The sequence below is a fragment of the Erpetoichthys calabaricus genome, chromosome 4 (assembly GCF_900747795.2).
Source record: "Erpetoichthys calabaricus chromosome 4, fErpCal1.3, whole genome shotgun sequence".
Taxonomy (NCBI): domain Eukaryota; kingdom Metazoa; phylum Chordata; class Cladistia; order Polypteriformes; family Polypteridae; genus Erpetoichthys; species Erpetoichthys calabaricus.
The window spans coordinates 66,265,503-66,292,616 of record NC_041397.2 but is presented as its reverse complement, the minus strand read 5'-3'; the positions used below and the strand labels follow the sequence as shown (position 1 = coordinate 66,292,616).

Genomic DNA, 27,114 nt, shown 5'->3' with positions numbered 1-27,114 from the left:
CACTTCCTGTTTTCCTGTCTTCTTGTGAACGCTCAGTTGTTTCTCTTCCCCTTTACTTTTTTTCGATCCCTACACAATGCTCAGTCTGCTAATAAACCCTGAAGCTAATTAGCACTCACCACACTGTCCACTCAACCAGCACATGGAGTTAACGCACTAATCAGCTCAGTCATCTAAGTCTTGTTCCCTCTGCTCGTGACCTGAGGTACCACAATCTAGCATTTTATTTTAGTGTTATTAATATAAGTATAATATTAATCAACAGGGGAAAGTTCTTAGAGTAGCTAATGTTGAGTAATCCTTCCATAAAAAATAAATACAGGACTAGGCTGAACATAGAAGCTAAACCGGACAGCCATGAAGCAGGCCCAGCCTACATTGACTTGGAACAATCTATGAGTTATTTTTTGTATTTTGAGTTAGGATCATAGATTTCTTGATTAGTTTTAATTCATTCAGATACTAGTCTCTATATTGTAAACACATTTTACTATTTGGCTAGGCAGAAAAATATAATGTAGTTAGTTTATATACAGTATAGATGATGAAAATGTGATGCCTTCTGATTTAATTTTTTTAGTTGTTTAGTACTGTGATAACATAGAACCTTTCTTTTAAAATGTTTCAAAATGGTTTCTGTTTGGTGTGACTATGGCTTTTGACAGTTGTGGTGGATTGCCGGCTTTCGATTCCGGTTCTCACCCCCAGGCCGCCAGGAGGAGCTCTCCCAACAGCGTGAACGTCCCCCGAGTTCCAGCAGGGCCTCATGGACTATGTAGTTTTTATACGCAGCCCTGCTGGATACCTTGGGGGCCACCAGGAGTTGCTGTAGGAGGACTCGGAGGCTCTTATGTGCCCTATAACCCGGGAGTACGTCATGGTCACGTGACAGGAAGATACGATGTGCTCCCGGGTTGAAGAAAAGGACTGTTTACCCTGACCCGGAAGGGATAAGGAACTGTGGACGGATTGGACAGGAACACCTCCGGGCAGGATGTATAAAAGGACGATGGGAAATCCCAGACGTTGAGCTGAGCTGGGTGGAAGGGTGGCAACGCGTCTGGGAGTGTGGAGGATATTTGTTATTGATTGTTATTTATTATTATTTTTAAGTATTGTGGAGAGGAGGGTGCTTTGTGCACTTTATTGTCCTAATAAATATTCATATTTGGACTTTTACCTGGTGTCTGACGTCTAGTTTGAGGGTTCAAGGGGTCACGGAGACCTCTATCTGTCACACAGTATAGTTGTGTTGAAGACTTTGAAAGATGTTTAAGCAACTAACTACTGCACATGCTGTATTGCAGAATCAAATACCAATAAAAAGTATGTAAAAAAAACTAATTAATCTCACAGAAACAAATTAAAAAAAGACTGACAAGACTGAGAGTGAGTAAATATGGTTGTGGGTGAGAACATGAATGTGTCCTGCCTTGTGTGCATTGCTGCTATGATGGATTCCTGCTCCAGTGCGTCTGAATTGGACAAAGCAGAACAGATAGAAATGTACTAACCCCCCAATTCCTGTCCTTACTTTTCTTTCTCCAAATACCCAATCACCACACAATCAGCTCTGTAATAGACGTTAAGCCATCTGTAAGCTCAAAATTTTTAAGGAACATTGAAATGTCTTCGTAATGGTTAATTATTCTATCCAACTATCCTTCCAGTGTCACGCCAGCCACAGCAAGAATACAGCGCGATGCAGGAACAATCCGTGAATGAAGCTCCAGCTCCTCGCTAGCACTGCGGCACCTTGTAGTTAAAGTTAAAGTTTTATCTGTATAATATAATAAACATATTTTGCTGCATTTCATCTTAAAAATGATATCATCATCATATGTAAATACACTCTTTATAAAGTGGCTCAGGTTGCACAATATTATAACTGTATCACAAGTGAGTAATAAGTGTAAGTATAAGTGAGGTAATTGTACTTATAAATACAAACAGTTCTACAAGGAGCACTTGATTGAGACTGATTGAGTGCATTTATAGTTCTTGGGATGAAACTGTTTGTGAACTGCGAGGACAGGAAAGGCTCTGAAGCGTTTGTTGGATGAGAGCAGTTCAAATAGTGAATGGCTGAGGCAGTGTGTGCTTAATGCTGTATACCGATAATTCTCTTTCCGATCAGCTGCTGTACAGCTGTGATTCACACTCAGATACAGTGATATAAATACTCCGAGTGGTGCAGTGAGAGTAATATGGAAAAAGATGATCCAATGTGGCAACACCTAACGGGAGCAGCTGAAAGAAGAAGAAGAAGGTGCAGTGAGAGTAACCACGCTAAAGCAGTTATGGTATTTGGAATAGTTTGACCATTCTGTGGACCATTATATTGTTACAGGTTAATTACAATCAGATGCATTAAACTAATAAACAATATGCGGTTAATTTCAGTGTATTTATAAAGCCGTGTCAGGGATGTGGATCTAAAAAAGAAAGGATAACCACACAGGAACATTAGCACTGCTTTGACGCTGGGTGCCACCAGTCTGCAAAACCGAGCGGAGAATTTGCGTACGACAGGGTATGAGCTACCGTGGAAATGTGCGGGTTAGAGTGACTGAAGTAATAAGGTAAATTTCTTAGAGCACCTGGAGCAGTGTGGAAGTGCCACATGATTCAAGCTGCAAGGTTTATCGAACAGATGACGTAGAGCTCTGTCCAATAATGAACAGTGCATTAAAGTAAAACATTCAGAGGTTGATAAATGGCCAATAGCCAGGGATGTTAAGCCTTTGTATGTTTGAATACACTGTATTACTGGAGACCAAAGGTAATATTTAGGTCTGAGATACGAGGGTGAGTAAAAAATTAACCACACTCCAGTTATATTAAAACTTCTATTGGCAGCACTGTCTTTTCAGTGCTTTCTGTAAAAAGTCCCGATCTCCCCAGTCAATGTTGTGTAGGTGTGAACGTGTTATGTCAGATTATTTGTAACTGCGGCGTGAGAAACAATGGCTGCTCAAAAGAAGAGCAGCGTGCAGTGATTTGTTTTTTGTGGTCTGAGGGTGTGTCTGGTGCTGATATTTATAGAAGACTGTGCACAGTATAGAGAAAGTATTTTGTCGCGAAGTGTATATGAATGCACAGAGAAGTTTAAGGAAGGTCACACAAATGATGATATCATTGAGCATGTACATAAAATGATTCTGTTGAATAGATGAGTGACAGTAAATGATGTGACAAATCATTTGCAAATCACCCATGGCTTTGCCTATGCAATAATCCATGACAGACTTGGGTTTCGAAAGAAGCCCTACGAGGACAAAGATTAATGTCTGATGAAGAGGTGAAGACAGCGGCGTATTCGTGGCTTGCAGCTTAGCCTAAAATATTTTTTAATGAAGGAATTAAAAAGCTTGTTGACAGATGTACAAAGTGTATTGAAAAGCAGGGAGATTACGTTGAAAAATGATGTTTTTGTCTTGTTGATTAAAATAAATTCTACAGCCAGATTGTGGATAATTTTTGACTCGCCTTTGTATATCTAAGACATCGCACGTTGTTCATGCCTATGATAAGTAAGTCTCTTGGAGAACTGGGGAAAGCAGACATGTATTTTTTATACAGTACTTTTGTGGGTTAAAGTGCTACAGAATAATATGCATGTTTATACATCTTTCATAAAGCTATTTTGTAATTAGGTTCTATGCATATGCTTATATCTATGTATGTGTGTATTAATCTTAAGGTGCGAAAGTAGGCCAACCTGGTAACAAACATAATGAGTACACTTACCCCAGAAGAAAACAGTTAAAGGATAAGAAGAGGGAAATATCACAATAACACGGATACACCAAACTTCCTTTCTGCTTTTAGCTCTTCGATTATCATGTAATTCTGAAATGTACAAGAGTATCCTGAGACTTATGTGCAATTGGACGTTCTTCGGCTCCCAGCTACACTTGTGTTAAACAGACTTTCTTTCACTAGGGATCTTTATCTAATTTGATTGTCTTATGATTACTCTACATTAGGAATATTATTGCACATTAATGCATTTCAAACCTATAATAAAAATCATTACTCAATAAAAAATAAGAATAACTATTTCAACTGTCAATAATCAAGAACTCTGAACTGGCTTTTCATTTCCTTAAAGCCTTGCCACACTATTTAAGATGAATTCTCTTCTGTGCTCATCACGCCCACTTTACACAATTCTCTTCCTTAAAGCTTCTTTAGGCCCAACTGAAATCCACCACTTTTCCAGTGCAATCTAAAAGAAGAGTGATTAAATACCTTGCTTAATGTGTTTTGTTCAGTTTGTTATTTTTCATCAAGAATGATATGCTATTGAAGCAGACTATTGATGTATAAATATCTTCTGAATGGACAGTAAAAACAAGAGAATTAATTGCTGCAGAATGTTGCGCATATATTTTATATATCAGTCATGATCCATAAAAAAGATACTTTAAAAAGAGATCAATTACTACATTTAGAGATGACCTGAAATAATACTGTATAATAATGTATTAGAGCATATTAGATTAGGTGAACTTTATTAATCCCATGGGAAAATACAAATGCATACCGCAGCAGAAACTTATACAACATACAATATACTATTGAATAGATAAAGCTATTAATGAATATAATTATAAACTAGCCTACATTATATAATTATTGTTTGATTCTATAATAGTAAACGAGCCTACATTATATAATTATTGTTTCAATTCTATAATAGTAATAGAATAACTACTTAGAAAATTATTATCTAGACAAATTAAACCTATTTAGTATTAACCATTCACAATGATCTATTAATGTAAAGAGTAAACAACATACAGTAACAACATAAGATATACACAATAGAAGACATATTTAGTGTCATCAGTGAGAGATAAGTGCCTAATATACCATACAAATCACATCAAAATATATCACAGAACACAATAAAAACTATGTAATTAAGCTAATTGGTAACACGGGTTTAGGCGATAAATGAAAAAAAATCTATGGAAACAGACATTGCACAGGCTGGGTTCAGACTAACTGGGCCCTCTTGTCATCAGTTCTGTTGTTCAGACTGATAAAAACTAGAATTTCTTTAACTTATTGGCTACTGGACTTGTAAAACAGGCTGAGGAATAACCATATGTATTCCTAAAACACACAGCCTTTAAAAATAAAAAGATCACAATCATTCAAACACCATATCCTTATACAATACACTCTTGTCCCTTATATTGCAATGATGAACATTTTATTTCCCTACACTACATAAAGGATGCCAGATGAATGTCATTTAGTTGCTACAAAACTAGGCTGCAAAGCTTATGTCATGTGTGTTATATTTTTGGGATGTTATTTCATTTTGGTGGCTATTTTGTATGCTTTTGGGAGCATAGCAGTTTTACTCCTGTTGTGTGGGTGGGTATTCCTGTTCTTAGGGGACATATTTTCCCAGGTCATGATCTGTGGGAAACTGCAGCAATGAGTTTAAAACTTCATGTTTTTTCACCATGTTTTATCTGAGGTGCGGATAACAAAACTATCTAGAGAATTCCTTTTATTGTATAGATTTTTTTTGATTTCTGAATTTTGCTATATTTCTGTAACTTCGATTTTTGACCAGCCCTTTCACTACATTCTTTGTCATTGTTTTCAGTCTCTTGATTCTGACCTTTTTCTGTTTTGCTTCTTAATTTTTACTAACTAAATGGGTATTAAAACCCTTAATTGCTTCTTTTACTTTAATTCACACTATTTCTGGACTATTAAGAGTGTCCAAGTCAAAGAATGTATCAGTAGTGCATAAAATGAGTGCATTTGAGATACACAAAGGTAGCAGCAAGAATGGAAGTAAAAATACAAAACAAGCCATAGAATAAAGATATAATGTATCACCCATAATAAAAGTCATGCTTACGTAGGATGAGTCAGAGAAAATAACAAATGTTAGAAAAATTATAAGAATCTAAAACTAGGAAACCTAAGCATGTGAAAGCAATCAGAAACAATCCAATACACTACAGAAACCTGCTATTTATCACATTAGGTGATGCTTAAGAATATAATAAGAACAGTGAGGTCAAATGCAATTAGGCCATGAAAGAAGAGGTCAAAGGTGGGGTTTTCAACAATACCCTGGGGTTTGAAAGCCAAAAATGTTTTTAACAATTTTACTACAAATGCACAAATCATTTTATAGCAATACGTATAGCATGATATCATCTACACTAACGTCCCAAACCCCTCCAAAACTAATCATCAAAAAGCGAAAGGCACAGATTTACAATTTTATTTTCAACGTCAGATCACATTCCGTGCCCATGGATGATGTAATAGCATCAACAGAATAGTCAGGTGATAATACAATGCATGGAGCAGGAAGACCTGAGATATAGATCCCATCTTGCATGGATTATGAAGAGGGAGTAAGAGTGGTAGGGCAAGAGAGTACTGGGACAACCAATGATCTTAGCTAAACAGATCAATGGTGTACAGTAAGTAGTGTTGTTTTGGTGGAGTCTCCTGTGGCCCTGTATGCAGGAGTGGAAGGTTGTAGCAGGGGCTGACTGAAAATAAAGGTGCCTGCGGAATTACCTGAAAATTAAAGCGATTATCACAATATGGCAAAAATATTATAAACAGTTTGACAATAGGATTCTAAAAGCAGAAAGTACACATTATGAAAAAGAAACTGGAGACCTTGTGGACTCATCACCACTCAATGCTATGTAGTACACGGAAGTGATTAGAGAGGCTAATACCATGTTTGATTATGTGTAATCTGTATAATGCAATTATGAAGCTACATCCAAAAGGCTATACTGTACACAGTCTTAGTCTATTTTGTTAAAAGAGGAAGAGAACGCTGACTAGACTGATTCAAGGACATTGATCTAGAAAATTAACAGGAGACTGACATTTTAAAATGAAACATACAAAAAAGCAATTAAGAGAATACATAAAAAGGTCTTTAAGATTAGAAAGGAATCAGTATAGGTAATGCCAGATGTTACTTTACAAAAAAGTTCTTCAAAAGGGACACTGGCACAGGTGAAAACTGATCAATGTAAATTGTAAACAAATGTGATTAAATACTTTTGTCAAATAAGGAACTGGAGTAAAATGAAACAGGGTATCCAGTGGTGCAGATGAAAGTGGCACCATTGGGATATTCAAATTTTGACTTGATTTGAACAATTTACATGAAAAGGAATGGAAAAACTATGATGAACTGAAAGCCTTGCTCTGGTTAAAGCTTTGATGTTCAACATATGTCTTAAATTGGTATTCATATTTTAAATCATTCTGATTAATGAATAAGTAAATTCTTACAATTAACAAGTGTGCCACTTTTTGTGCTTGCCTGGTAAGCGGGTCAACAATCACAATGACATCAAAATAAACCTCATCTTCCCGTGGTGCCTGATGTATCACACTGCAAGAGACATAACAGAAACACAAGTGAGTTACTTTATAAAAAGCAAACGTGCAGAAAACGACTGAGTAAATGATCCAAACTTTGGTACAGCTTCTCAGCAAATAGCATGTGCAAACAAACAACATATGGAACATTTAGAATACAGAGATGAAACTGAAAGATGACAAATGCATAAGTCAAACATTACAACTTGGTTACAACTGAAGTTTTCACAGCTGATTAAGATTATACCAATAATTAATGATTGCAATTATAATGGTGTGTTTCATCCACCACCTTTTCCATTTAATGGACTCACTTTGTCCAATTAACTGTTACAGATAAAATAATCTATCCTGGTAGCACCAAGTACAAGACAAGAACTGAAGGAAAATGTGCTACCATCAAAATTAAAATGCTATTCATTTCTTACCTTAGCTTATTTTTGATAAATTGGATATCCCTTCTGGTATGCTCCCGGGGTAAGGATGTTAGAAGTGCATCAACTTTCATGACCAAATCACTGGCTCTGTGAAAAAATATTCATTTTCAGATAAACAGCATCTGTTCAAACAAAGTAGAATATTTCTGAAAAACAAGCAAGCAACTGTCATGTTCAAGGAAAACTAAGAGGTCTGTATTATAGAGAGGCAGAAACTGAGCAAGGTCTTTTTTTTTTGGGCTTAAACAGCAAACAACAGTCAAAATCACTTGCAAAAGTCAGTATATAATACTTCAGATCATTTGCCAAGTACAGGGGGTACACTAAGTTTAACAATAAAAGTAAATCAAGACCAGAATCAGTAACCGAATTATTTGTTTGATCAAGGGCAAATCCCTGGCTAAGTCCTTCCTTTAACTTCTTAAACTTGAAATTGTTTATTGGGTATTGTCAGCTTTTACTGCACTAGTACCACACACATCATGTGCCTGATTTGATTGTCCAAATTGTAATTAAAATATAAAACAATACAAATAAAAATTAATAACATAAAGGTGAGCAAATGCTATAAATAAATTATACAGTATTACACATTCCTGACAGCAACTAGCACATTTGCTGATTGTGATTTGAAATTATGCAGCAGGAAGCCAAAAAATGCATAAAATAATACCCATTACTATTTATAACAAACTCAATCATTATTTTTGCATTTCACTAAGTTTTACTATACTGTTACATCCATTGAGGACTCTATTTTAATGATCACATTTCACATATGATTTAAAAAAAATTGGCACAAGGAACTTAAAGTTAAACAGGACAATAACTGAGATCTTAAAACAGAAATCAAGAAATATATTTTAACAAATAGGATAAGTATGAGCTTAAACACTACTCTGACTTCTTGCTAATGGCAATGCTATGTCAGTGTTCATGAAGCAAATGAAGAAAACTTTGTCAAAACTTTTCCAGTAGGTAATGGTAAGTGGTAGATGAGCAGAATGTTTTTTTCTCTACACATCAGTATCACCACACATTCTTATCCTCCAGTTATGAAACCACAGTGGACTTAGAGGTATTACAAACACTTTCCAGTATTATAAGGTCTTTTCAGTTGTGCAGAATTGATTGCTTTTTGTGCTCCTGTTCATTTGTTTTTGTCCAACTCTGATCTGCCTTTCCTTGTTAAGATCTTTTGCTTGCTTTACAGGAAGCAGGCTATAGTAGCAATGTTTTACTTATTTGTCTGTTTCCTTGATAATGATACATTCATGGAAACTTGGAATTAGGTTGTGTATACATCTGTATAAAAATATCTAAAATATAAATGTGTGTTAGTACGTCTATCCAGTAATCAAATCCACACCATTGAACATATCTCTACCACATTTTGCACAGGTGCCCTATTTGTATGGGGAATATTCATAGACTATGTTTCATTTCAAAAATTTTCGCACAGGCGAGGTTTATTTTGTGACTGTATCTGCACTTTATAAGGTAAGTACCATTAACAGATATTTTGGGATTTAGCACAGGAATGCAAAGTTGTTCCGTATGAGGGTTTTAGTCACAGATAATTAATCTTTCCTTCTAAAGAAATTATTTAGTGACAGCACCTGCACTTTTTGAATCTTGGGCAGTGCCATGAACCCTGGCTATTTATTTGCAATAAAGTTTAATACATTCCTGCTTACCATGTAGTAAAAGAGTGGTGACATGTTGCATGTTAGCCAGACATGTGAGAATTTCACTGTACCCTGTACACACGACAATACGACTTCTTCTACCACTACAACAACTACTACTACTGCTGCTAAATTATATAATTTTGCATTAATGTTCTTGCTGGTTCTGAGAATTTGCAGAAGCAAATGCTATATGTGTAAAGCAGTACACTGAAAAAACACCCACATTAGTGAGTGAAGTTGATCTAAAGATCTGCAATCTTAAATTCTCAAGGTAATAAGGACCCTGTTCACCACCACTTTGGTAGATGCACAACAGTAGAATTCCTAGCCAAGGACTACAACATAAGCTTTAGGTACTCAAATCATAGCTGCCTGAAAAGCTACCAAGATTCATTGGTTAAAAACAAAACAGAAGAAGACAGCAACCACATTTTTAATTTACACATGGAACATGACTGAGTCTTTTTTAAGGACAGAAAATTTTCCCCAATTACTTAAAAGTAAATTTAATTCTTTGGGTGAAAAAGGTATCTTATGCAACCAAAGAGTCTCAAAATGTATGTGACTGTAAACTTGTACATTAGCTACTTCTTAGCTAACAGCATTCATTTTTAGATGATTTTAAAAGCATAAATAATAATGACTTTATAAATTGTTAAGTCATGGAGCAAGAAGCCTTTTGTAAGAGAGGTATTTGTTGTCAAACGATTGTGCAGAAGAAGGAAAAAAAGAAGAAAATCCATAGCTCCTTCATTTTCTCCTCCTCTATTTAATTATTCCACTATATACTATAATTAATACTGATTTTTCTAAATTTTAATATATATTATTTACTGGCCTATTAATTATCCTATTAACTGTATAACTGTTAACTTTTTACATTTCTAAAATGTTTATTCTCTTAATTCTACTTTTTTTCTACCCATTACAGGGGGACCAAGGACATCACCTGATTGGCCCAAATGTGTTCCCTGTATATACAACACATACAAGAAATACTACTGAAAAGAGAAAAAAAAATTTATTTAGCAGACACATCCAAGGTTACTCTTACAAAAATCAAATTAAAAAATATTCTTTAAATATACTGCTACCAATATATTTTAAAATATGTTCAAACCTACTTCAAGGATAAATATATTGCAATATCTTGCAGTATACTGAAATATATATTTCAAATATATATTATATTACAAATATTGTAAAATAGGTCAATTATTGCCATTTTTGTATACTGCAATATATTTTCCCAAAAAAATCTGAATATATTTTCAAATTATATACTGTATAATATACTGTAAAGCACATATATTACAACATATTTCAAATGTACTTTAAATTTTAGTTATAATATACAATACAATATATTTAGATTATATAGATATTTCAATATATTTTAATATACAGTATGTTTGTCATTTTTGTAAGTGGAACTCCATGCCCTTGAACCCAAGGCACAATCTCAACAATGGTAGTCCTAGTAGTTCACAGCCAAACTGAAACTGGTGGTACATTAGAAAAAATCCACACAGATTCTTAAAAATACAAAAATGAATGTCCTTTATAACAAAAAGGTTATTGTTCAAGTACAAAACCATAAAAATTGAAGTTCATGAACAAAATCAAAACTTTTGTTCACACCTACTCTGTACAGAATTCTAAAAATCCATTAAATCCTCGAGGTGGAGAAAACTGTGATGCTGTTTACAATATATACAATTTCTGCACTAAGAAATCTATAGGTTGAAAAAAAAAAAAGAGCAAAAACAAAAATATCAGGCTTCTTCCTTAATCACAAAACAAGACAAACCTTCTTCTACTGCTGTAAGCAAAAAAAAAAAAAAAAAAAGTTTACAAAGTTCCTTGCAGACTTTGCAAGCACAATCGCCCCAGCTTCTCTCTCTCGTTTTCTTCGCCAACAACCTCCACTCTATATGCAATTGGAGGGTTCTACTTGTGCGCCTTCTTGCTATGTGGATTGTCACAAACTAATGTTACAATGCATATTTGGCCCAAAGACAAAAGTTTTCTAGTGTCCACTCCACCCCTCTTATATGGACTTAGTTTCCTTAGTGGGCAATTGTAGGGGACACTCCAGGGTATCACCCTATTCTGAATTACGTAGCGCTGCTAGCTGCATCTACGTGTCGTTGGCATCCCCAAACATGCTTATTATACATGCTCCTGTGATATCTGCAGCACTACCCTGCGCTCATAGCACAGTGGCTTATTCCTCCGGCAGGTGGCTACTCTTCCTGCATGTAAGCCAGATACTCTTTTACGTTCTTCTCGGCTTCATGGAAACTGCTTTGCCGAAGCAACCACCTTTCTGTTAAGGTTAGCCACCCCAAAACATTTTCTTCCAGGACTGGTAGTCAACAACGCTTTTACCACCGTTCTCAGATGTCTATGATGCTTTCAGCACATCTCATGCACTCACCCATGTTATAATGAAACAAAAGGTAAAGTAAGTGCACCATTTGAACTATTTACATGAGAAAATGCTATTTATAATAAGTTATTCTGTTGTCAGCTGCATTTACTTTGGTGTAGGGCTAAGGATGTACACCACACAACCTAACCCTTAAGCTTCATGTTGACATGGGTGAGAAAAATAATCAGCCAGACAATTCTCTTTTCCCTGCGCATGTCATACCTTGGAACTATAAGGCTGGTGCGCAAGGTTCCACAAGGCAATGCAAGCGTTTTTAGCATTTTATCCACTGCAGTGCTCGGTGGTCACTTTCCACCACAAACTCGTTCCCTAACAGATAGTATTTTAAATTATTTATGGACCACTTTATTGCCAGTGCCTCTGTCTCTACCACCACATATTTTTTATCACTCGGAAAATGTTTTCTGCTGATAAACAGCACCGGTCTCCTGTCTTGCCCTTCTCCTTGCAGAAGTACCACTCCTACAGCTTCTCCTAATACATCTACCTGCAAAACAAATGGACATTCAAAGTCTGGACAATGCAAGATCACACTTTTACAAAAGACATTTTTAAGCTGTAGAAATGCTTTCTCTCAGAATGTTGATCATTTTACTTCCATTGGCACTGGTTTTACCAACAGGTCAATCAAGGTTGCTGCCATTGTAGAAAAATCTAGGGCAAACATGCAGTACCAACCAACTAGTCCCACAAATGGCCAGACCGGTTTCTTTGTCGTGGGATGAGGACAACTGGTGATAGCTGCCACTTTGTCGATTTGAGGCTTGATCACACCACCTCCAATGGTGAAACCCAGGTATTGCACCCCTTTCCTGGCTTTCAATGTTTTTTTGGGGGTTTGCGACTAACATGGCTGTTATGTGTCTTAGTATAGATGACTACAATATCCATGTACGCTCCAGCATACTGCTCTGCACCTTTTAGTACTAAAGGCAGAAATCTGCAGGTTGAAAAATGAGCAAAAACAAAAATAAAAGGTTACTTCCTTAATCACCATATACGAAAACCTTCTTCCATAGGTGTAAGCAAAAAAAAAAAAATATATATTTCCAAAGTTCCTTGCAGACTTTGCAAGAACGAACACCCCAGTTTTTCCCTCTATATGCTGTTGGAGAGTTCTCTCTGTACACCTTCTCGCTATTTGGATTGCCACCAACTAACACTACATAGCATATCAAGCCCAAAAATATTTGGCCTCTAATGTTCACTCTACCCCTTTAATATGTCCATAGGTTCCTTATTGGCCAGTCGTGGGTCATGCTCCAAGGTATCACCCTGTCCTGATTTACACAGCACCACTACCTGTATCTATAGTTGTAGCCAAAAGTCTTGAGAATGATACAAGTATTGGTTTTCAAAGTTTGCTGCTTCAGTGTTTTAGATCTTTTTGTTAGATATTTCTATGGTATACTGAAGTATATTTACAAGCATTTCATAAGTTTCAAAGGCTTTAATTGACAATTACGTTACATTTATGCAAAGAGTCAATTATTTGTAGTTTTGGCCCTTCTTTTTCAAGACCCCTGCAATTCGTTTTGGCATGCAGTCAATCACCTTCTGGGCCAAATCCTGACTGATGGCAGCCCATTCTTGCATAATCAATGCTTGGAGTTTGTCAGAATTTGTGGGTTTTTTGTTTGTCCACCCATCTTGGGGATTGACCACAAATTCTCAACGGGATCAAGGTTTGAGGAGTTTCCTGGCCATAGGAAAATTTCGATGTTATTTTTCCCGAGCCACTTAGTTATCACTTTTGCCTTATGTCATGGTGCTCCATCATGCTGGAAAAGGCATTGTTCGTCACCAAACTCTTCTTGGATGGTTAGGAGAAGTTGCTCTCGGAGGATGTATGGATACTATTCTTTTAAACTGAATTCATTGAGAAACCCATAATTAACTTTTTCCAGGTAAATACAGTAGGGCAAAAAAGTATTTAGTCAGCCACCAATTGTGCAAGTTCTCCCACTTAAAAAGATGAGAGAGGCCTGTAATTTTCATCATAGGTATACCTCAACTATAAGAGACAAAATGAGAAAAAAAAAATCCAGAAAATCACATTGTCTGATTTTTGAAGAAGCGGTCCGATCCTCGGCTACAGAAGCTGGCTCTTGGGACGTGGAATGTCACCTCTCTGAAGGGGAAGGAGCCTGAGCTTGTGCGTGAGGTTGAGAGGTTCCGGCTAGATATAGTCGGGCTCACCTCAACGCACAGCTTGGACTCTGGAACCAATCTCCTTGAGAGGGGCTGGACTCTCTACCACTCTGGAGTTGCCCCCGGTGAGAGGTGCCGAGCGGGTGTGGGTATACTTATTGCCCCCCGACTTGGAGCCTGTACATTGGGGTTTACCCCGGTAGACGAGAGGGTAGCCTCCCTCCGCCTTCGGGTGGGGGGACGGGTCCTAACTGTTGTTTGTGCGTATGCACCGAACAGCAGTTCGGAGTACCCACCCTTTTTGGAGTCCCTAGAGGGTGTGCTAGAGGGCATACCTTCTGGGGACTCCCTCGTACTGCTGGGGGACTTCAATGCTCACGTGGGCAATGACAGTGAGACCTGGAAGGGCATGATTGGGAGGAATGGCCCCCCCGATCTGAACCCGAGTGGTGTTTTGTTATTGGACTTCTGTGCTCGTCACGGATTGTCCATAACAAACACCATGTTCAAGCATAGGGGTGTTCATATGTGCACTTGGCACCAGGACACCCTAGGCCTAAGTTCGATGATCGACTTTGTGGTCGTGTCGTTGGACCTGCGGCCACATGTCTTGGACACTCGGGTGAAGAGAGGGGCGGAGCTATCAACTGATCACCACCTGGTGGTGAGTTGGCTTCGATGGTGGGGGAGGATGCCGGTCAGGCGTGGTAGGCCCAAACGTGTTGTGAGGGTCTGCTGGGAACGTCTGGCAGAGCCCCCTGTCAGAAGTAGCTTCAACTCCCACCTCCGGCAGAACTTCGACCATGTCCCGAGGGAGGTGGGGGACATTGAGTCCGAATGGGCCATGTTCTGTGCCTCTATTGTTGAGGCGGCTGACCGGAGCTGTGGCCATAAGGTGGTCGGTGCCTGTCGTGGCGGCAATCCCCGAACCCGTTGGTGGACACCGGCAGTGAGGGATGCCGTCAGGCTGAAGAAGGAGTCCTACCGGTCCCTTTTGTCCTGCGGAACTCTGGAGGCAGCTAATAGGTACCGGCAGGCCAAGCGGAATGCAGCTTCGGTGGTTGCTGAGGCAAAAACTCGGACATGGGAGGAGTTTGGGGAGGCCATGGAGAACGACTTTCAGACGGCTTCGAGGAGATTCTGGTCCACCATCCGGCGTCTCAGGAGGGGGAAGCAGTGCAGTGTCAACACTGTATATGGTGGTGATGGTGCGCTGCTGACCTCGACTTGGGACGTTGTGAGTCGGTGGGGGGAGTACTTCGAAGACCTCCTCAATCCCAATAACATGCCTTCCAATGAGGAAGCAGAGCCTGGGGACTCGGAGGTGGGCTTCCCCATCTCTGGGACTGAGGTCACCGAGGTGGTCAAAAAACTCCTTGGTGGCAGGGCCCCGGGGGTGGATGAGATACGCCCGGAGTTCCTCAAGGCTCTGGATGTTGTAGGGCTGTCTTGGTTGACACGTCTCTACAACATCGCATGGACATCAGGGACAGTGCCTCTGGATTGGCAGACCGGGGTGGTGGTCCCCCTCTTTAAGAAGGGGGACCGGAGGGTGTGTTCCAACTACAGAGGGATCACACTCCTCAGCCTCCCTGGAAAAGTCTATTCGGGGGTTCTGGAGAGGAGGGTCCGTCGGATAGTCGAACCTCGGATTCAGGAGGAACAGTGTGGTTTTCGTCCTGGTCGCGGAACAGTGGACCAGCTCTACACCTTTAGCAGAGTCCTGGAGGGTGCATGGGAGTTCGCCCAACCAGTCTACATGTGTTTTGTGGACTTGGAAAAGGCGTTCGACCGTGTTCTTCGGGGGATCCTGTGGGGGGTGCTCCGGGAGTATGGAGTACCGGACCCCCTGATAAGGGCGGTTCGGTCCCTGTACAACCGGTGTCAGAGCTTGGTCCGCATTGCCGGCAGTAAGTCGAACCCGTTTCCAGTGAGAGTTGGACTCCGCCAGGGCTGCCCTTTGTCACCGATTCTGTTCATAACTTTTATGGACAGAATTTCTAGGCGCAGCCAGGGTGTTGAGGGGGTCCGGTTTGGTGGACTCAGGATTGGGTCACTGCTTTTTGCAGATGATGTTGTCCTGTTTGCTTCATCAGGCCGTGATCTTCAGCTCTCTCTGGATCGGTTCACAGCTGAGTGTGAAGCGGCTGGGATGGGAATCAGCACCTCCAAATCCGAGACCATGGTCTTCAGCCGGAGAAGGGTGGAGTGCCCTCTCAGGGTTGGGAGCGAGATCCTGCCTCAAGTGGAGGAGTTCAAGTATCTCGGGGTCTTGTTCACGAGTGAGGGAAGAATGGAGCGTGAGATCGACAGGCGGATCGGTGCGGCGTCCGCAGTGATGCGGGCTCTGCATCGGTCTGTCGTGGTGAAAAAGGAGCTGAGCCATAAGGCAAAGCTCTCAATTTACCGGTCGATCTATGTTCCTACCCTCACCTATGGTCATGAGCTATGGGTACTGACCGAAAGAACGAGCTCGCGAATACAAGCGGCTGAAATGAGTTTTCTCCGCAGGGTGTCTGGGCTCTCCCTTAAAGATAGGGTGAGAAGCTCAGTCATCCGGGAGGGGCTCAGAGTAGAGCCGCTGCTCCTCCGCATCGAGAGGAGTCAGATGAGGTGGCTCGGGCATCTGATCAGGATGCCTCCTGGACGCCTCCCTGGGGAGGTGTTCCGGGCACGTCCAACCGGGAGGAGGCCCCAGGGAAGACCCAGGACATGCTGGAGGGACTATGTCTCCCGGCTGGCCTGGAAACGCCTCGGGATTCTCCCGGAAGAGCTAGAAGAAGTGGCCGGGGAGAGGGCAGTCTGGGCATCTCTGCTCAAGCTGCTGCCCCCGCGACCCGACCTCGGATAAGCGGAAGAGAATGGATGGATGGATGGATGGATATTTGCAAATTATGGTGGAAAAAAAGTATTTGGTCACCTACAAACAAGCAAGATTTTTGGCTCTCACAGACCTGTAACTTCTTCTGTAAGAGGCTCCTCTGTCCTCCACTCGTTACCTGAATTAATGGCACCTGTTTGAACTCGTTATCAATATAAAAGACACCTGTCCACAACCTCAAACAGTCACACTCCAAACTCCACTATGGCCAAGACCAAAGAGCTGTCAAAGGACACCAGAAACAAAATTGTAGACCTGCACCAGGCTGGGAAGACTGAATCTGCAGTAGGTAAGCAGTTTGGTGTGAAGAAATCAACTGTGGGAGCAATTATTAGAAAATGGAAGACATACAAGACCACTGATAATCTCCCTCGATCTGGGGCTCCACGCAAGATCTCACCCCATGGGGTCAAAATGATCACAAGAACGGTGAGCAAAAATCCCAGAACCACACGGGGGGACCTAGTGAATGACCTGCAGAGAGCTGGGACCAAAGCAGCAAAGGCTACTATTAGTAACACACTACGCCTCCAGGGACTCAAATCCTGCAGTGCCAGACGTGTCCCCCTGCTTAAGCCAGTACATGTGCAGGCCCGTCTGAAGTTTGCTAGAGAGCATTTGGATGATCCAGAAGAGGATTGGGAGAATGTCATATGGTCAGATGAAACCAAAATAGAACTTTTTGGTAAAAACTCTACTCGTCGTGTTTGGAGGAGAAAGAACACCATACCTACTGTAAAGCATGGGGGTGGAAACATCATGCTTTGGGGCTGTATTTCTGCAAAGGGACCAGGACGATTGATCCGTGTAAAGGAAAGAATGAATGGGGCCATGTATTCTCAGATTCTGAGTGAAAACCTCCTTCCATCAGCAAGGGCACTGAAGATGAAACGTGGCTGGGTCTTTCAGCATGACAATGATCCCAAACACACTGCCCAGGTAACGAAGGAGTGGCTTCGTAAGAAGCATTTCAAGGTCCTGGAGTGGCCTAGCCAGTCTCCAGATCTCAACCCCATAGAAAATCTTTGGAGGGAGTTGAAAGTCTGTGTTGCCCAGCGACCGCCCCAAAACATCACTGCTCTAGAGGAGATCTGCATGGAGGAATGGGCCAAAATACCAGCAACAGTGTGTGAAAACCTTGTGAAAACTTACAGAAAACGTTTGACCTCTGTCATTGCCAAGAAAGGGTATATAACAAAGTATTGAGATGAACTTTTGTTATTGACTAAATACTTTTTTCCACCATAATTTGCAAATAAATTCTTCAAAAATCAGACAATGTGATTTTCTGGATTTTTTTTCTCATTTTGTCTCTCATAGTTGAGGTATACCTATGATGAAAATTACAGGCCTCTCTCATTTTTTTTAAGTGGGAGAACTTGCACAATTGGTGGCTGACTAAATACTTTTTTGCCCCACTGTACCTAAGCCATAAATAATTTTTCAGAAATGTAGATCTGAATACATAGTATGTTGCATGTTTTACATATAATGTATTAACAAATACATTTGTTACAATATCATATGGGGAATATAAGTTTGATTAAATTTCAAATATAATCTTAAAAACATATATTTTAAATATATATATGTTACATTGTATTGCAAGATATATGCAAATATTTTTCAGGTATATTACAATATATTTCATTTCCATAAAGGTACTTAAGGGATTAAGATACAGTAGTATTGTTTACATGTATTTTTTGCATTACAGAGCCCAGGTGGGTTCAAGGTCAAACAGTAAGTAGGAGCAGTGAACTGAACTGGAACACTTATAGTTTAAATTCCAGATATTACACTGATTGGAGCCTGCCATGTTCTCCCAGAACTCTATAGTGCAAGCAATCTAGCAAGTAGCAGTATGTACAGTATAGAGGAGAAAGAAAAGCCATTAAGAGTTGACAGAGAGTTTGAACACCTTTTGCCCAGGTACCCATGCCTTTAAAGGTAAATGAATGCCCAGAAGTGCATTAGATGGAGTTTTAGGCTAGTGTCCCTGTAGGAAAAGTAGGGTTGCTCCTAGCCCTCAAAGAGATCCTAGGACTCTGTACCTTTAGTACCAATTACATCTTGCCTGAAGAAGGGGGCTCGAAAGCTTGCATTTTGTAATCTTTTTAGTCACCCAATAAAATGTGTAATTTTGCTTGACTTCTCAGTACATTCATAATCACAAACATGGTACAACACCCTAGTACTATAGTCATAGTAGTAGTAACACATATCTCAGGGAGAAATTTGGGGGTTAAAAGATTATTATTATTCCAAATTCAATAATAAAAATGTATAAGGACAGTGGAGAGTAAGTTTCAGTTTTATCTACTAACTAGGGGGCTCCGCCCCCTGCTTGCTTCGCTCGCCAACCCCTGTGTTTGGTTAATCAATCCATCCATCCATCCCTCATCCAACCTGCTACATCCTAACTACAACATCACTGGGGTCTACTGGAGCCAATCCCAGCCAACACAGGGCGCAAGGCAGAAAACAAACCCCGGGCAGGGTGCTAGCCAATTGCAGGGCTCGCACACACACCAAGCACAAACTAGGGACAATTTAGAATCGTCAATCCACCCAACCTGCATGTTTTTGGACTGTGGGAAGAAGCACCCGGAGGAAAGCCACGCAGACATGGGGAGAACATGCACACTCCATGCAGGGAGGACCAGGGAAACGAACCCAGGTCTCCTAACTGCGAGGCAGCAGCGCTACCCACTGCATCACCGTGCCGCTGTTTGGTTAATCGGACATACAATTTTAAAAGCTTTTTTTTCTTTGGAATTGTTTCAGTTTCATTAGTTGCACTTTTTACTTTAAAGGTTTATTAAAAACAATATATGGAATTACCTTTTCTTCAAGATCGCATGTAGAGAAAAGCCAAGCAAAATGACACCTTTTATTGGAGAAGGGGCCTGAGTTGCCTCGAAAGCTTGCATATTGTAATCTTTCTAGTTAGCCAATAAAAGGTGTCATTTTGCTTGGCTTTTCTCTACATTCATAATGGCTAACACGGTACAACACCCTAGTACTTCAAGATCGCATTGAATTTTAAATCCATTTTTGGAAATACATTGCGACAACGCAACATATAATCGCCCGTGATTGAATATTGTTTCTGTTTCTCTAATAAATAATCCGACGTTTTCTAATGGTTGTCCCTTTGATTTGTTAATTGTCGTAGCAAAAGCTATTCTCACGGTAAACTGTAAACATTTTAATACGAATGGCATATCACGATCTCCTTTGGTGTCTAATGTTATTCGCGGAATATATACATCACCTTACTTGTCGCCTGTTAAAATTTGAATCGCTTCTCCGTCATCATAAATATACACCTGACCGAATTGTGTATTCTTTAAAATTAAACTTCTCGTTGCTTTAACTGTTGTGGGACGACCTTGCTTTGCCCTGCTATTTTTTCAGTTACACCTGGCACTGATGATTAATCACCTTTTGTTTGCGCTAATGAGATCTTTACTATCTTTTTTTTTTTTGATACAAACGTTTTACTTGAACAATCGTCGACTTTGTAACCCCAAACACAACTGTCTAGCACCCTCTCCGACCCCTCCTCCCCCGGGTCTCGCCTCCCCCTTACCACATCAATTAGTACCCCACTATCAGTCTTCCGTGCTGTACTCCATCCCCCTCAATCGGACCTATCAGTCACTTAAAACAAAAAAGGCTTCACCCTGCTGGCGAGCTGCCTCTTCTGCTTGTCGCATGCTGTTGTTTTAAGAGCCGGGAGCACATTGTGCATGTCTGCCAAAAGCAATCCAACAACTGCTTAGTTAGAGGTCTGTGGACTTGTTTTAAATGATGGCTCACTGACTTATCTCACGTGACGTTGTAAAAACAATAATTGTCCTTTATTTCCGGACGTATAACACTGCTCCCGTTTATGAAGTTCTAATCTTGTAATTCTGAGCCCCATTGGACGTGCTTTGTTTTCAATTCCACTTGTTCAGGGCTGATTATCACTTTCCTTATTTTCTAAATTTGCACCTAGATTATTGTTTTTCTTTTTAGCATTTTTTTCTCTCCACCGCATTTGGGTCTCTTTTCCCCACGCTTTTCTTTCGTCTTCGTTTAGTTGTCGACGTTTCATTTCTACCCTATTCATTTCATTTCTACCGTATTGACCTTAGACACTTTATATGCACTGAGAGCCATGGAGCTGTGTGTGCTGCATGACTGCCTTTACACTACTGATTTATTTTTCTGCCCGTGGTCTTATCTTGTAAGTAGGGCGTGTCTTGCACCGTGGCAAGTGTCTTTGGTCTCGCGGGTCTTTAAAATTGTCTTCTGAGAGGATCACGTATCGTAGCCTTGCTTTTGCTTTCCATTCCAGGATTTTCTTTTATATATAGAGAGACATGTTCTTCCCACACTAATCCCTGTCTTGAATAATAAAAGTGCCATTTTTGTTTACTTTTTGACTCTTTAGTCCTATCTTGGTGCAGAGGGCTGTTACGAGGGCCTTCCTGTCACTCGGTCTACCCAAACAAAATATCAGCAGCACCAGGAGTATAGCAGCATGACAACACAGTACAAAGTAATGAAAAGCCATCTTGTCAATAACCATAATGATTAAATGTAATGCTACCACAGATGAATAATTTGGCAAAACAGACAGGTATGCAGGATTCTTAAATTTCTGGACCATGAGCTTTATGGTAATTCAGAATGGAAAGGGCTTTGCCACTTTTTGTTCCTATGCACATTCATGACTCAGGTATCCCTCCTACTTAATCCAATTCAGCTCTGCACTATTTGACACTACATAAATCATTGGCAGAGATAGCGCTTATTTACTTCCTAAGTATTCAGGTGTTCACCAAAACTGCTTAAGTCTGCCTAGATAAAAGCAGTAATGAATCACTCTGCTACTGCAGGCCAATAATAATGAGACCGGTGAGCATTTACATTTAGAAGAATTACTGCCGATCTATGGTCATTTTGGTCATATAAAACATATCGAAGACTGTGACTTTGTTGTTAATGTTACTTAGCATAAAAGTGATATTATTACAAAATTACAGAGCAAATATAAAAAAGTGAAAAAAGTCAAAACATATGTCCCTTAATATATTACTGCAGAAATCACCTAAGAGGATTAAAGTAACATTACTTTCAAGAAAAGCAGCTCACAACAAAGAGAAAATAAAAAGGAACACAAATATGACTTTAAAAGGAAACTGAAAGCAACAAATCCCATGCTAAATATACATACTGTTTTCCTTTAATTCCCATCTGCTTTACTCTTAGTCTGATGTTCTCTGCAGAACCATCAAAGGATAACTTTTCCAAGAGGTGAAAATCTTCAGGGTCAAAATCCTTACTTTCATCCAAAGGTCCCAAGATCTAGTAGTAACAAAGAGACAATTTAGGAACTCCAAAATAAATTGCATTTGATATGTAGGTTTTATTTATTTATTATGTGTTTTCAGCTTGGTATTTTATATTTAATAAGGCTATTCAATTCAGTTTATTCCTATGTAGCGTGCTACCCAACAGACAGGATTTGAGCACTGTACAATTATCAAACTAATACATTTAAAACAAATTGTAAATTGCCATTGGTGTCATCATGTATACAGTAAATGCACACAGTATATACACAAATATACTGCACATTGCTTCCACATCTTCCAGTTTTTCATGTTTTTATGACTCAGTAGTACTATAAATAAAATGCGTTCTCTTCCAAGGCTTTTCTCTATTCTTTTTCTTTTCTTCCTTTTTTTAGTTGACTTGAACACTTAACAAATGTATTCTTACATTCAACAACTGTTCCACATTTGATGTTGCCTTAACTTAAAAACAGAGACAGATGGAGTATCTTGCATATTACCAGCTCTGTTTTTTAGGGCTCGGCAGTTAAATGGTCCATCTCCTGCAGCAGTATTTTATTTATTTTGGGAATAAAATGATGCATAGTCTAGAATATAGAGTATGCATTAATGAATTGTCTAAAATAAATGGAGGCAAATCCATTCACATTTTTATATGTCAGATGATATACTTTGAAATTAGTGCTAAATGTAACTCCAAATTCTGGAGTATCATACCATACTTTCTAAATCTAGATATGATCCATAACATAACATTCTCAGCCATCATATTTCAGTTTAGGAGTGTTGGGTGGGTCAGTAACTATCCTGGCAGAAATGGATGCAAGGTGGGTATCAGCATTACACAGGGCATCGATCCATAGCTGGGCCCACTCACTCACACAGAGTGAAATTCATCTCATTTTCCGAAACCACTTTTCCTGATGAGGGTAAAGAGATCCTGTAGAAATACCCCCACACACATGGGATGAAAGGACAAATTCCATATAAACAGTGATTGGCTATACTGGATGTTGGATCAGTGAGGAAGTGGCAATAACCACTGCACCACCATATCATCTGAAAAAGCAATATATATCTTAGCAGATTTTCAATAACCATCATTGCAGTTGTACTGATACTTTGAAAAATATTCTGAAAACTACTTAATACAATTGCTTGGCAGTATGGAATGCTAGGCAGGAACGGGGTGTCCATCCACTACAATATCCACTCATACATATTACAATTAACAAAAAGGCAAACAGTGCCCTAAGTGCAGTGCTTCGTGTCTTCAATAAATAAATCTGTAAAAACAGTGTCAATGGTAAAGAAGTTAAAATCAAGAAATAAATTCAATAAATGGATCGCTAAAACCAAGAATAAAATCAATCACCCTACTCTGCTCTCCCCTTCTTTCTTGTCCTCAATTTTTCTTCCTCATTTTTCTTTTTCATTCTTCCTTTTCAGATCTGTTTCTAACCTCCTCTGACATTTTTTATAGTTCTGTGAGCATTGGTGCCTCCTGAATGAGCCGGAGAGAACTAATGACGGATGGCTGTGCCGATTGTCTTAATGCACGTGAACAAGCAATCAGACAATTTCTCCAATGAAGCACTCCACATGGCTTGTCTCTCGCACATCAACACTCACAAAGTGTGAACAATACTATTTTTTAAAATCCTGCCCTGCTCCAGTCCACAGAAAACGCAATAGACCTTGGACACATTTGACCACATGCATGCACCAACACTCATAACCACAGAGGGAGAAGTCAAGAATTGTTAATCAGCTTATTATTTGTTTTAATGAGTTAAAAATCTGAATAAATTATATTTATTTATTTTCAGAAACTAGCTTTCCTATTACTGGAATGTACATGAGCAAAGCCTATCCCAGACGCATGAAGTGTAAGTTTGCCCAGGACAGGAAGGCCAGTCTACTACATAGTACAAGTTCACAAAGATTATTACAGGGTCAAACTGGAGTCAGCAATTAATTCATGTCTTTGGCATGTAAAAGGAAACCAGAAAATGGCTAAATGTAATGAAGTGACACATACACACTATTAATTCAACTTGCATTAGGTAATTTAACTCATTATTATTACTTAATGAAGGTTTTATTACATTTACTTCTAATCTAAATGGTAATTTTATTGAAACAAGTATATATACAGAATTATCTGATGTACTTCTTTGATGAAAACTTAAAGCATCTCTGATGGGACAAAAAAAATGTTTTACACGAAAATAAATTGTAAATTAGAAAGGCAACAGGATTAATTAATCACACCTCTGAATAAATCTGACTAACTGACAAACTCTGCAAAGAAAATTCAACTTATTGACCACAAAAGAACTTAAAATGTTTACCCACCAATAGGGGTGCCACCAAGCCTCGATTCCCACACTCACTCAAACCCAATACAGTCATGGGTTCAATTACAGTTCACTTATTACACACAGTACCTTAATTTACAGAAACCACAAAGTACCAGAAGCACAGATATTCCAAGTTCTTTTCCTCTCCTGACACTCTTCCCAGTGAGCTTTATCTTTGCCTCCTGATGCTGACTCCCTGTGTAAGGCAGTCAAACCAGTATCTGGTACTAGGGCAGAGGCTGTTGGAAGCACAAGTCTGAGAGAGTACAGACCATGAATCCCTATAGTACCCCCTTGTGGCACCCACAGAATCCACAGCACTACAGTTCCCAGCATACCCTGTGGGTGTCCATATGGGTACTGAGGCTCATGAATGCTGCTATGTAACGTATTGGGGAAGCTGATCATCTGAGGCGATTGCATACCCTTATCTCCATTATAATGGCATCCTGGCTGGGAAAAGATCTTTGTCCACTGCAGCCAGGACGCCAGTGAACATACTTCTGCAAGGGTTCATCTCCTGTCTATCTGATGGTCAAGGTAGGATGTTTCTTTCATCTTCTGCCTCTAATAGGCCGGCCTACCAAGCAGGTAAGCAACCTTTCCTCATCCCATCCAGAATGCCCACCCATGAGCACCATCAATCACAAATGACCATCAGTTAAATTAGGCCAGTCCTAATATGAACATTGAGAGAAACCTAATAAGATGTTAGCTAATAAAATACATAGAAAAAGGGCCTATAATACTAAAGCTGAAATTAATAATGCTGTCAGAACCAAAGTTTTTGAACATATAGGAATAAGCAGTCATGCATATTAAAAAATGATTTACTCATTAGAATGTAACAAAAATAACACCTTAATTCAAATTTTTTTATCAAGTTCAGAATACAAAAAAGAGAAGAATCATTTAAATTAGAGACTTTATTAGAAGTAGTTAGGCCAACTTTTCTAATATGATCAAAATGATACATTTTAAACAGCATTAGGAACAGGACCTTTCAATTAGATTGTCATAAAATAAATGGAAGGTATCCCTAGATAAGATAGCAGTGTTTGAATTGGACCAGAATGTCTTATGTTTTTGCTGTTGAGTACCGGCACGCTTAGATGCTTACTGGCAAGGTTTTCTAGCGTACCAGCTCATCTGTTTCATTCCATCAACCTCCAGTCCCTGTACATATCACTGGAATCTCCAAAAGGGAACTACCGCTACACTCCAGCCACAAAAAAAAAAGCCAAAGCTACACAGAAATGGATTAAAAACAACAATGTTAATGTTCTGGAATGGCCAATTCAAAGGCCAGTTCTCAATCCAATTGAGAATTTGTGGCCTGACCTGAAAAGGGCTTTTCATTTATAACCCTCATGCAGCCTGAGAGAGTTTGAGCAGTTTTGAAAAGAAAAATGGGAAAAACTGCAGTTTCCAGACGTGATAGACACCAGACCACACAGACACAGGGTTGTCATGGCTGCCAACGGTGCATCTACTAAAAACTGAGTTGAAGAGGGTGAAAACTTAAATGATAAAATATTTTCTGGATTATATTTGTCATAATAATATTTGTAATAATTTAGATCACTTCAGAGAGACTTGTTTTCACATTGACATTAAATTGTGTTTTTCTGTTGATCATTGTCAAAAAAGCCAGATTAAATCCACTGTTATTTAATGTTGCATAATAATAAAATGCGAAAAACTCCAAGTGTGAATAGTTTTTATAAGCATTGTAAGACTACAGTGGTTTGGAGTACATAGATTTTGTCTGTTTAGGCTATTTCACATAGAGCTGAACCACCATCCTCCAAAAACAAAATGTGAATACATCTTCAGATAAATCAACAAAAATTAGTGTATTAGAGTAATAATGTACCATTATGTGTTATAAGCATAGAAGAATAAATTAATAATGTGATAAATACTGCACTCCAGGCCTTAAATAGGACAAATTAATTGAGATTAATAACAACAATGCTAAATTTGATAGCATTTATAAGGGGTACTAGAGCTGCATTTTCATTAGTTTCATTATGCAGAATTAAATTAAAACTATGATCAAGGCTCTTCTGGGAAAAAAATTGAATGTGCAGTAGTTTATCTATGTAGACAATAGCATTAACAGTGAGATTTACTGGAATGGAGCTGTGTTACCCTGCCTAAGAGGTGTAAAAAATTGTCAGAATCCACTGAGCATTTTTGGGTGGGTTTTGCAATATTTTAAATGTTTATTTTTGAATGTTGTCAATTTTGTTTATACTTTGGCAACTGTGGTATTGGCAGAATACCATATCATTAAAAGTGTCATTTAGAGTGTTTTTGCTAAGCCAGTGAACACTAAAAATACGAATATTCTGGCATGTGATGTCATGGGCAATGCTAAATTAATA

General features: G+C 39.1%; 1 protein-coding gene across 1 annotated transcript in view; it reads right to left on the bottom strand.

Annotated features, from left to right (window-relative positions):
* The window catches only part of uggt2 (UDP-glucose glycoprotein glucosyltransferase 2), a 638,028-nt gene that overhangs the window by 163,033 nt on the left and 447,881 nt on the right, over nt 1–27,114 (bottom strand). Inside the window, exons 24-26 of the mRNA XM_028799549.2 lie at nt 22,241–22,371; nt 7,824–7,919; nt 7,306–7,408 (exon numbers count right to left, since the gene is read on the bottom strand). Of these exons, the coding sequence (XP_028655382.2) occupies nt 7,306–7,408; nt 7,824–7,919; nt 22,241–22,371 (330 nt within the window). The remainder of the gene's footprint in view (nt 1–7,305; nt 7,409–7,823; nt 7,920–22,240; nt 22,372–27,114) is intronic.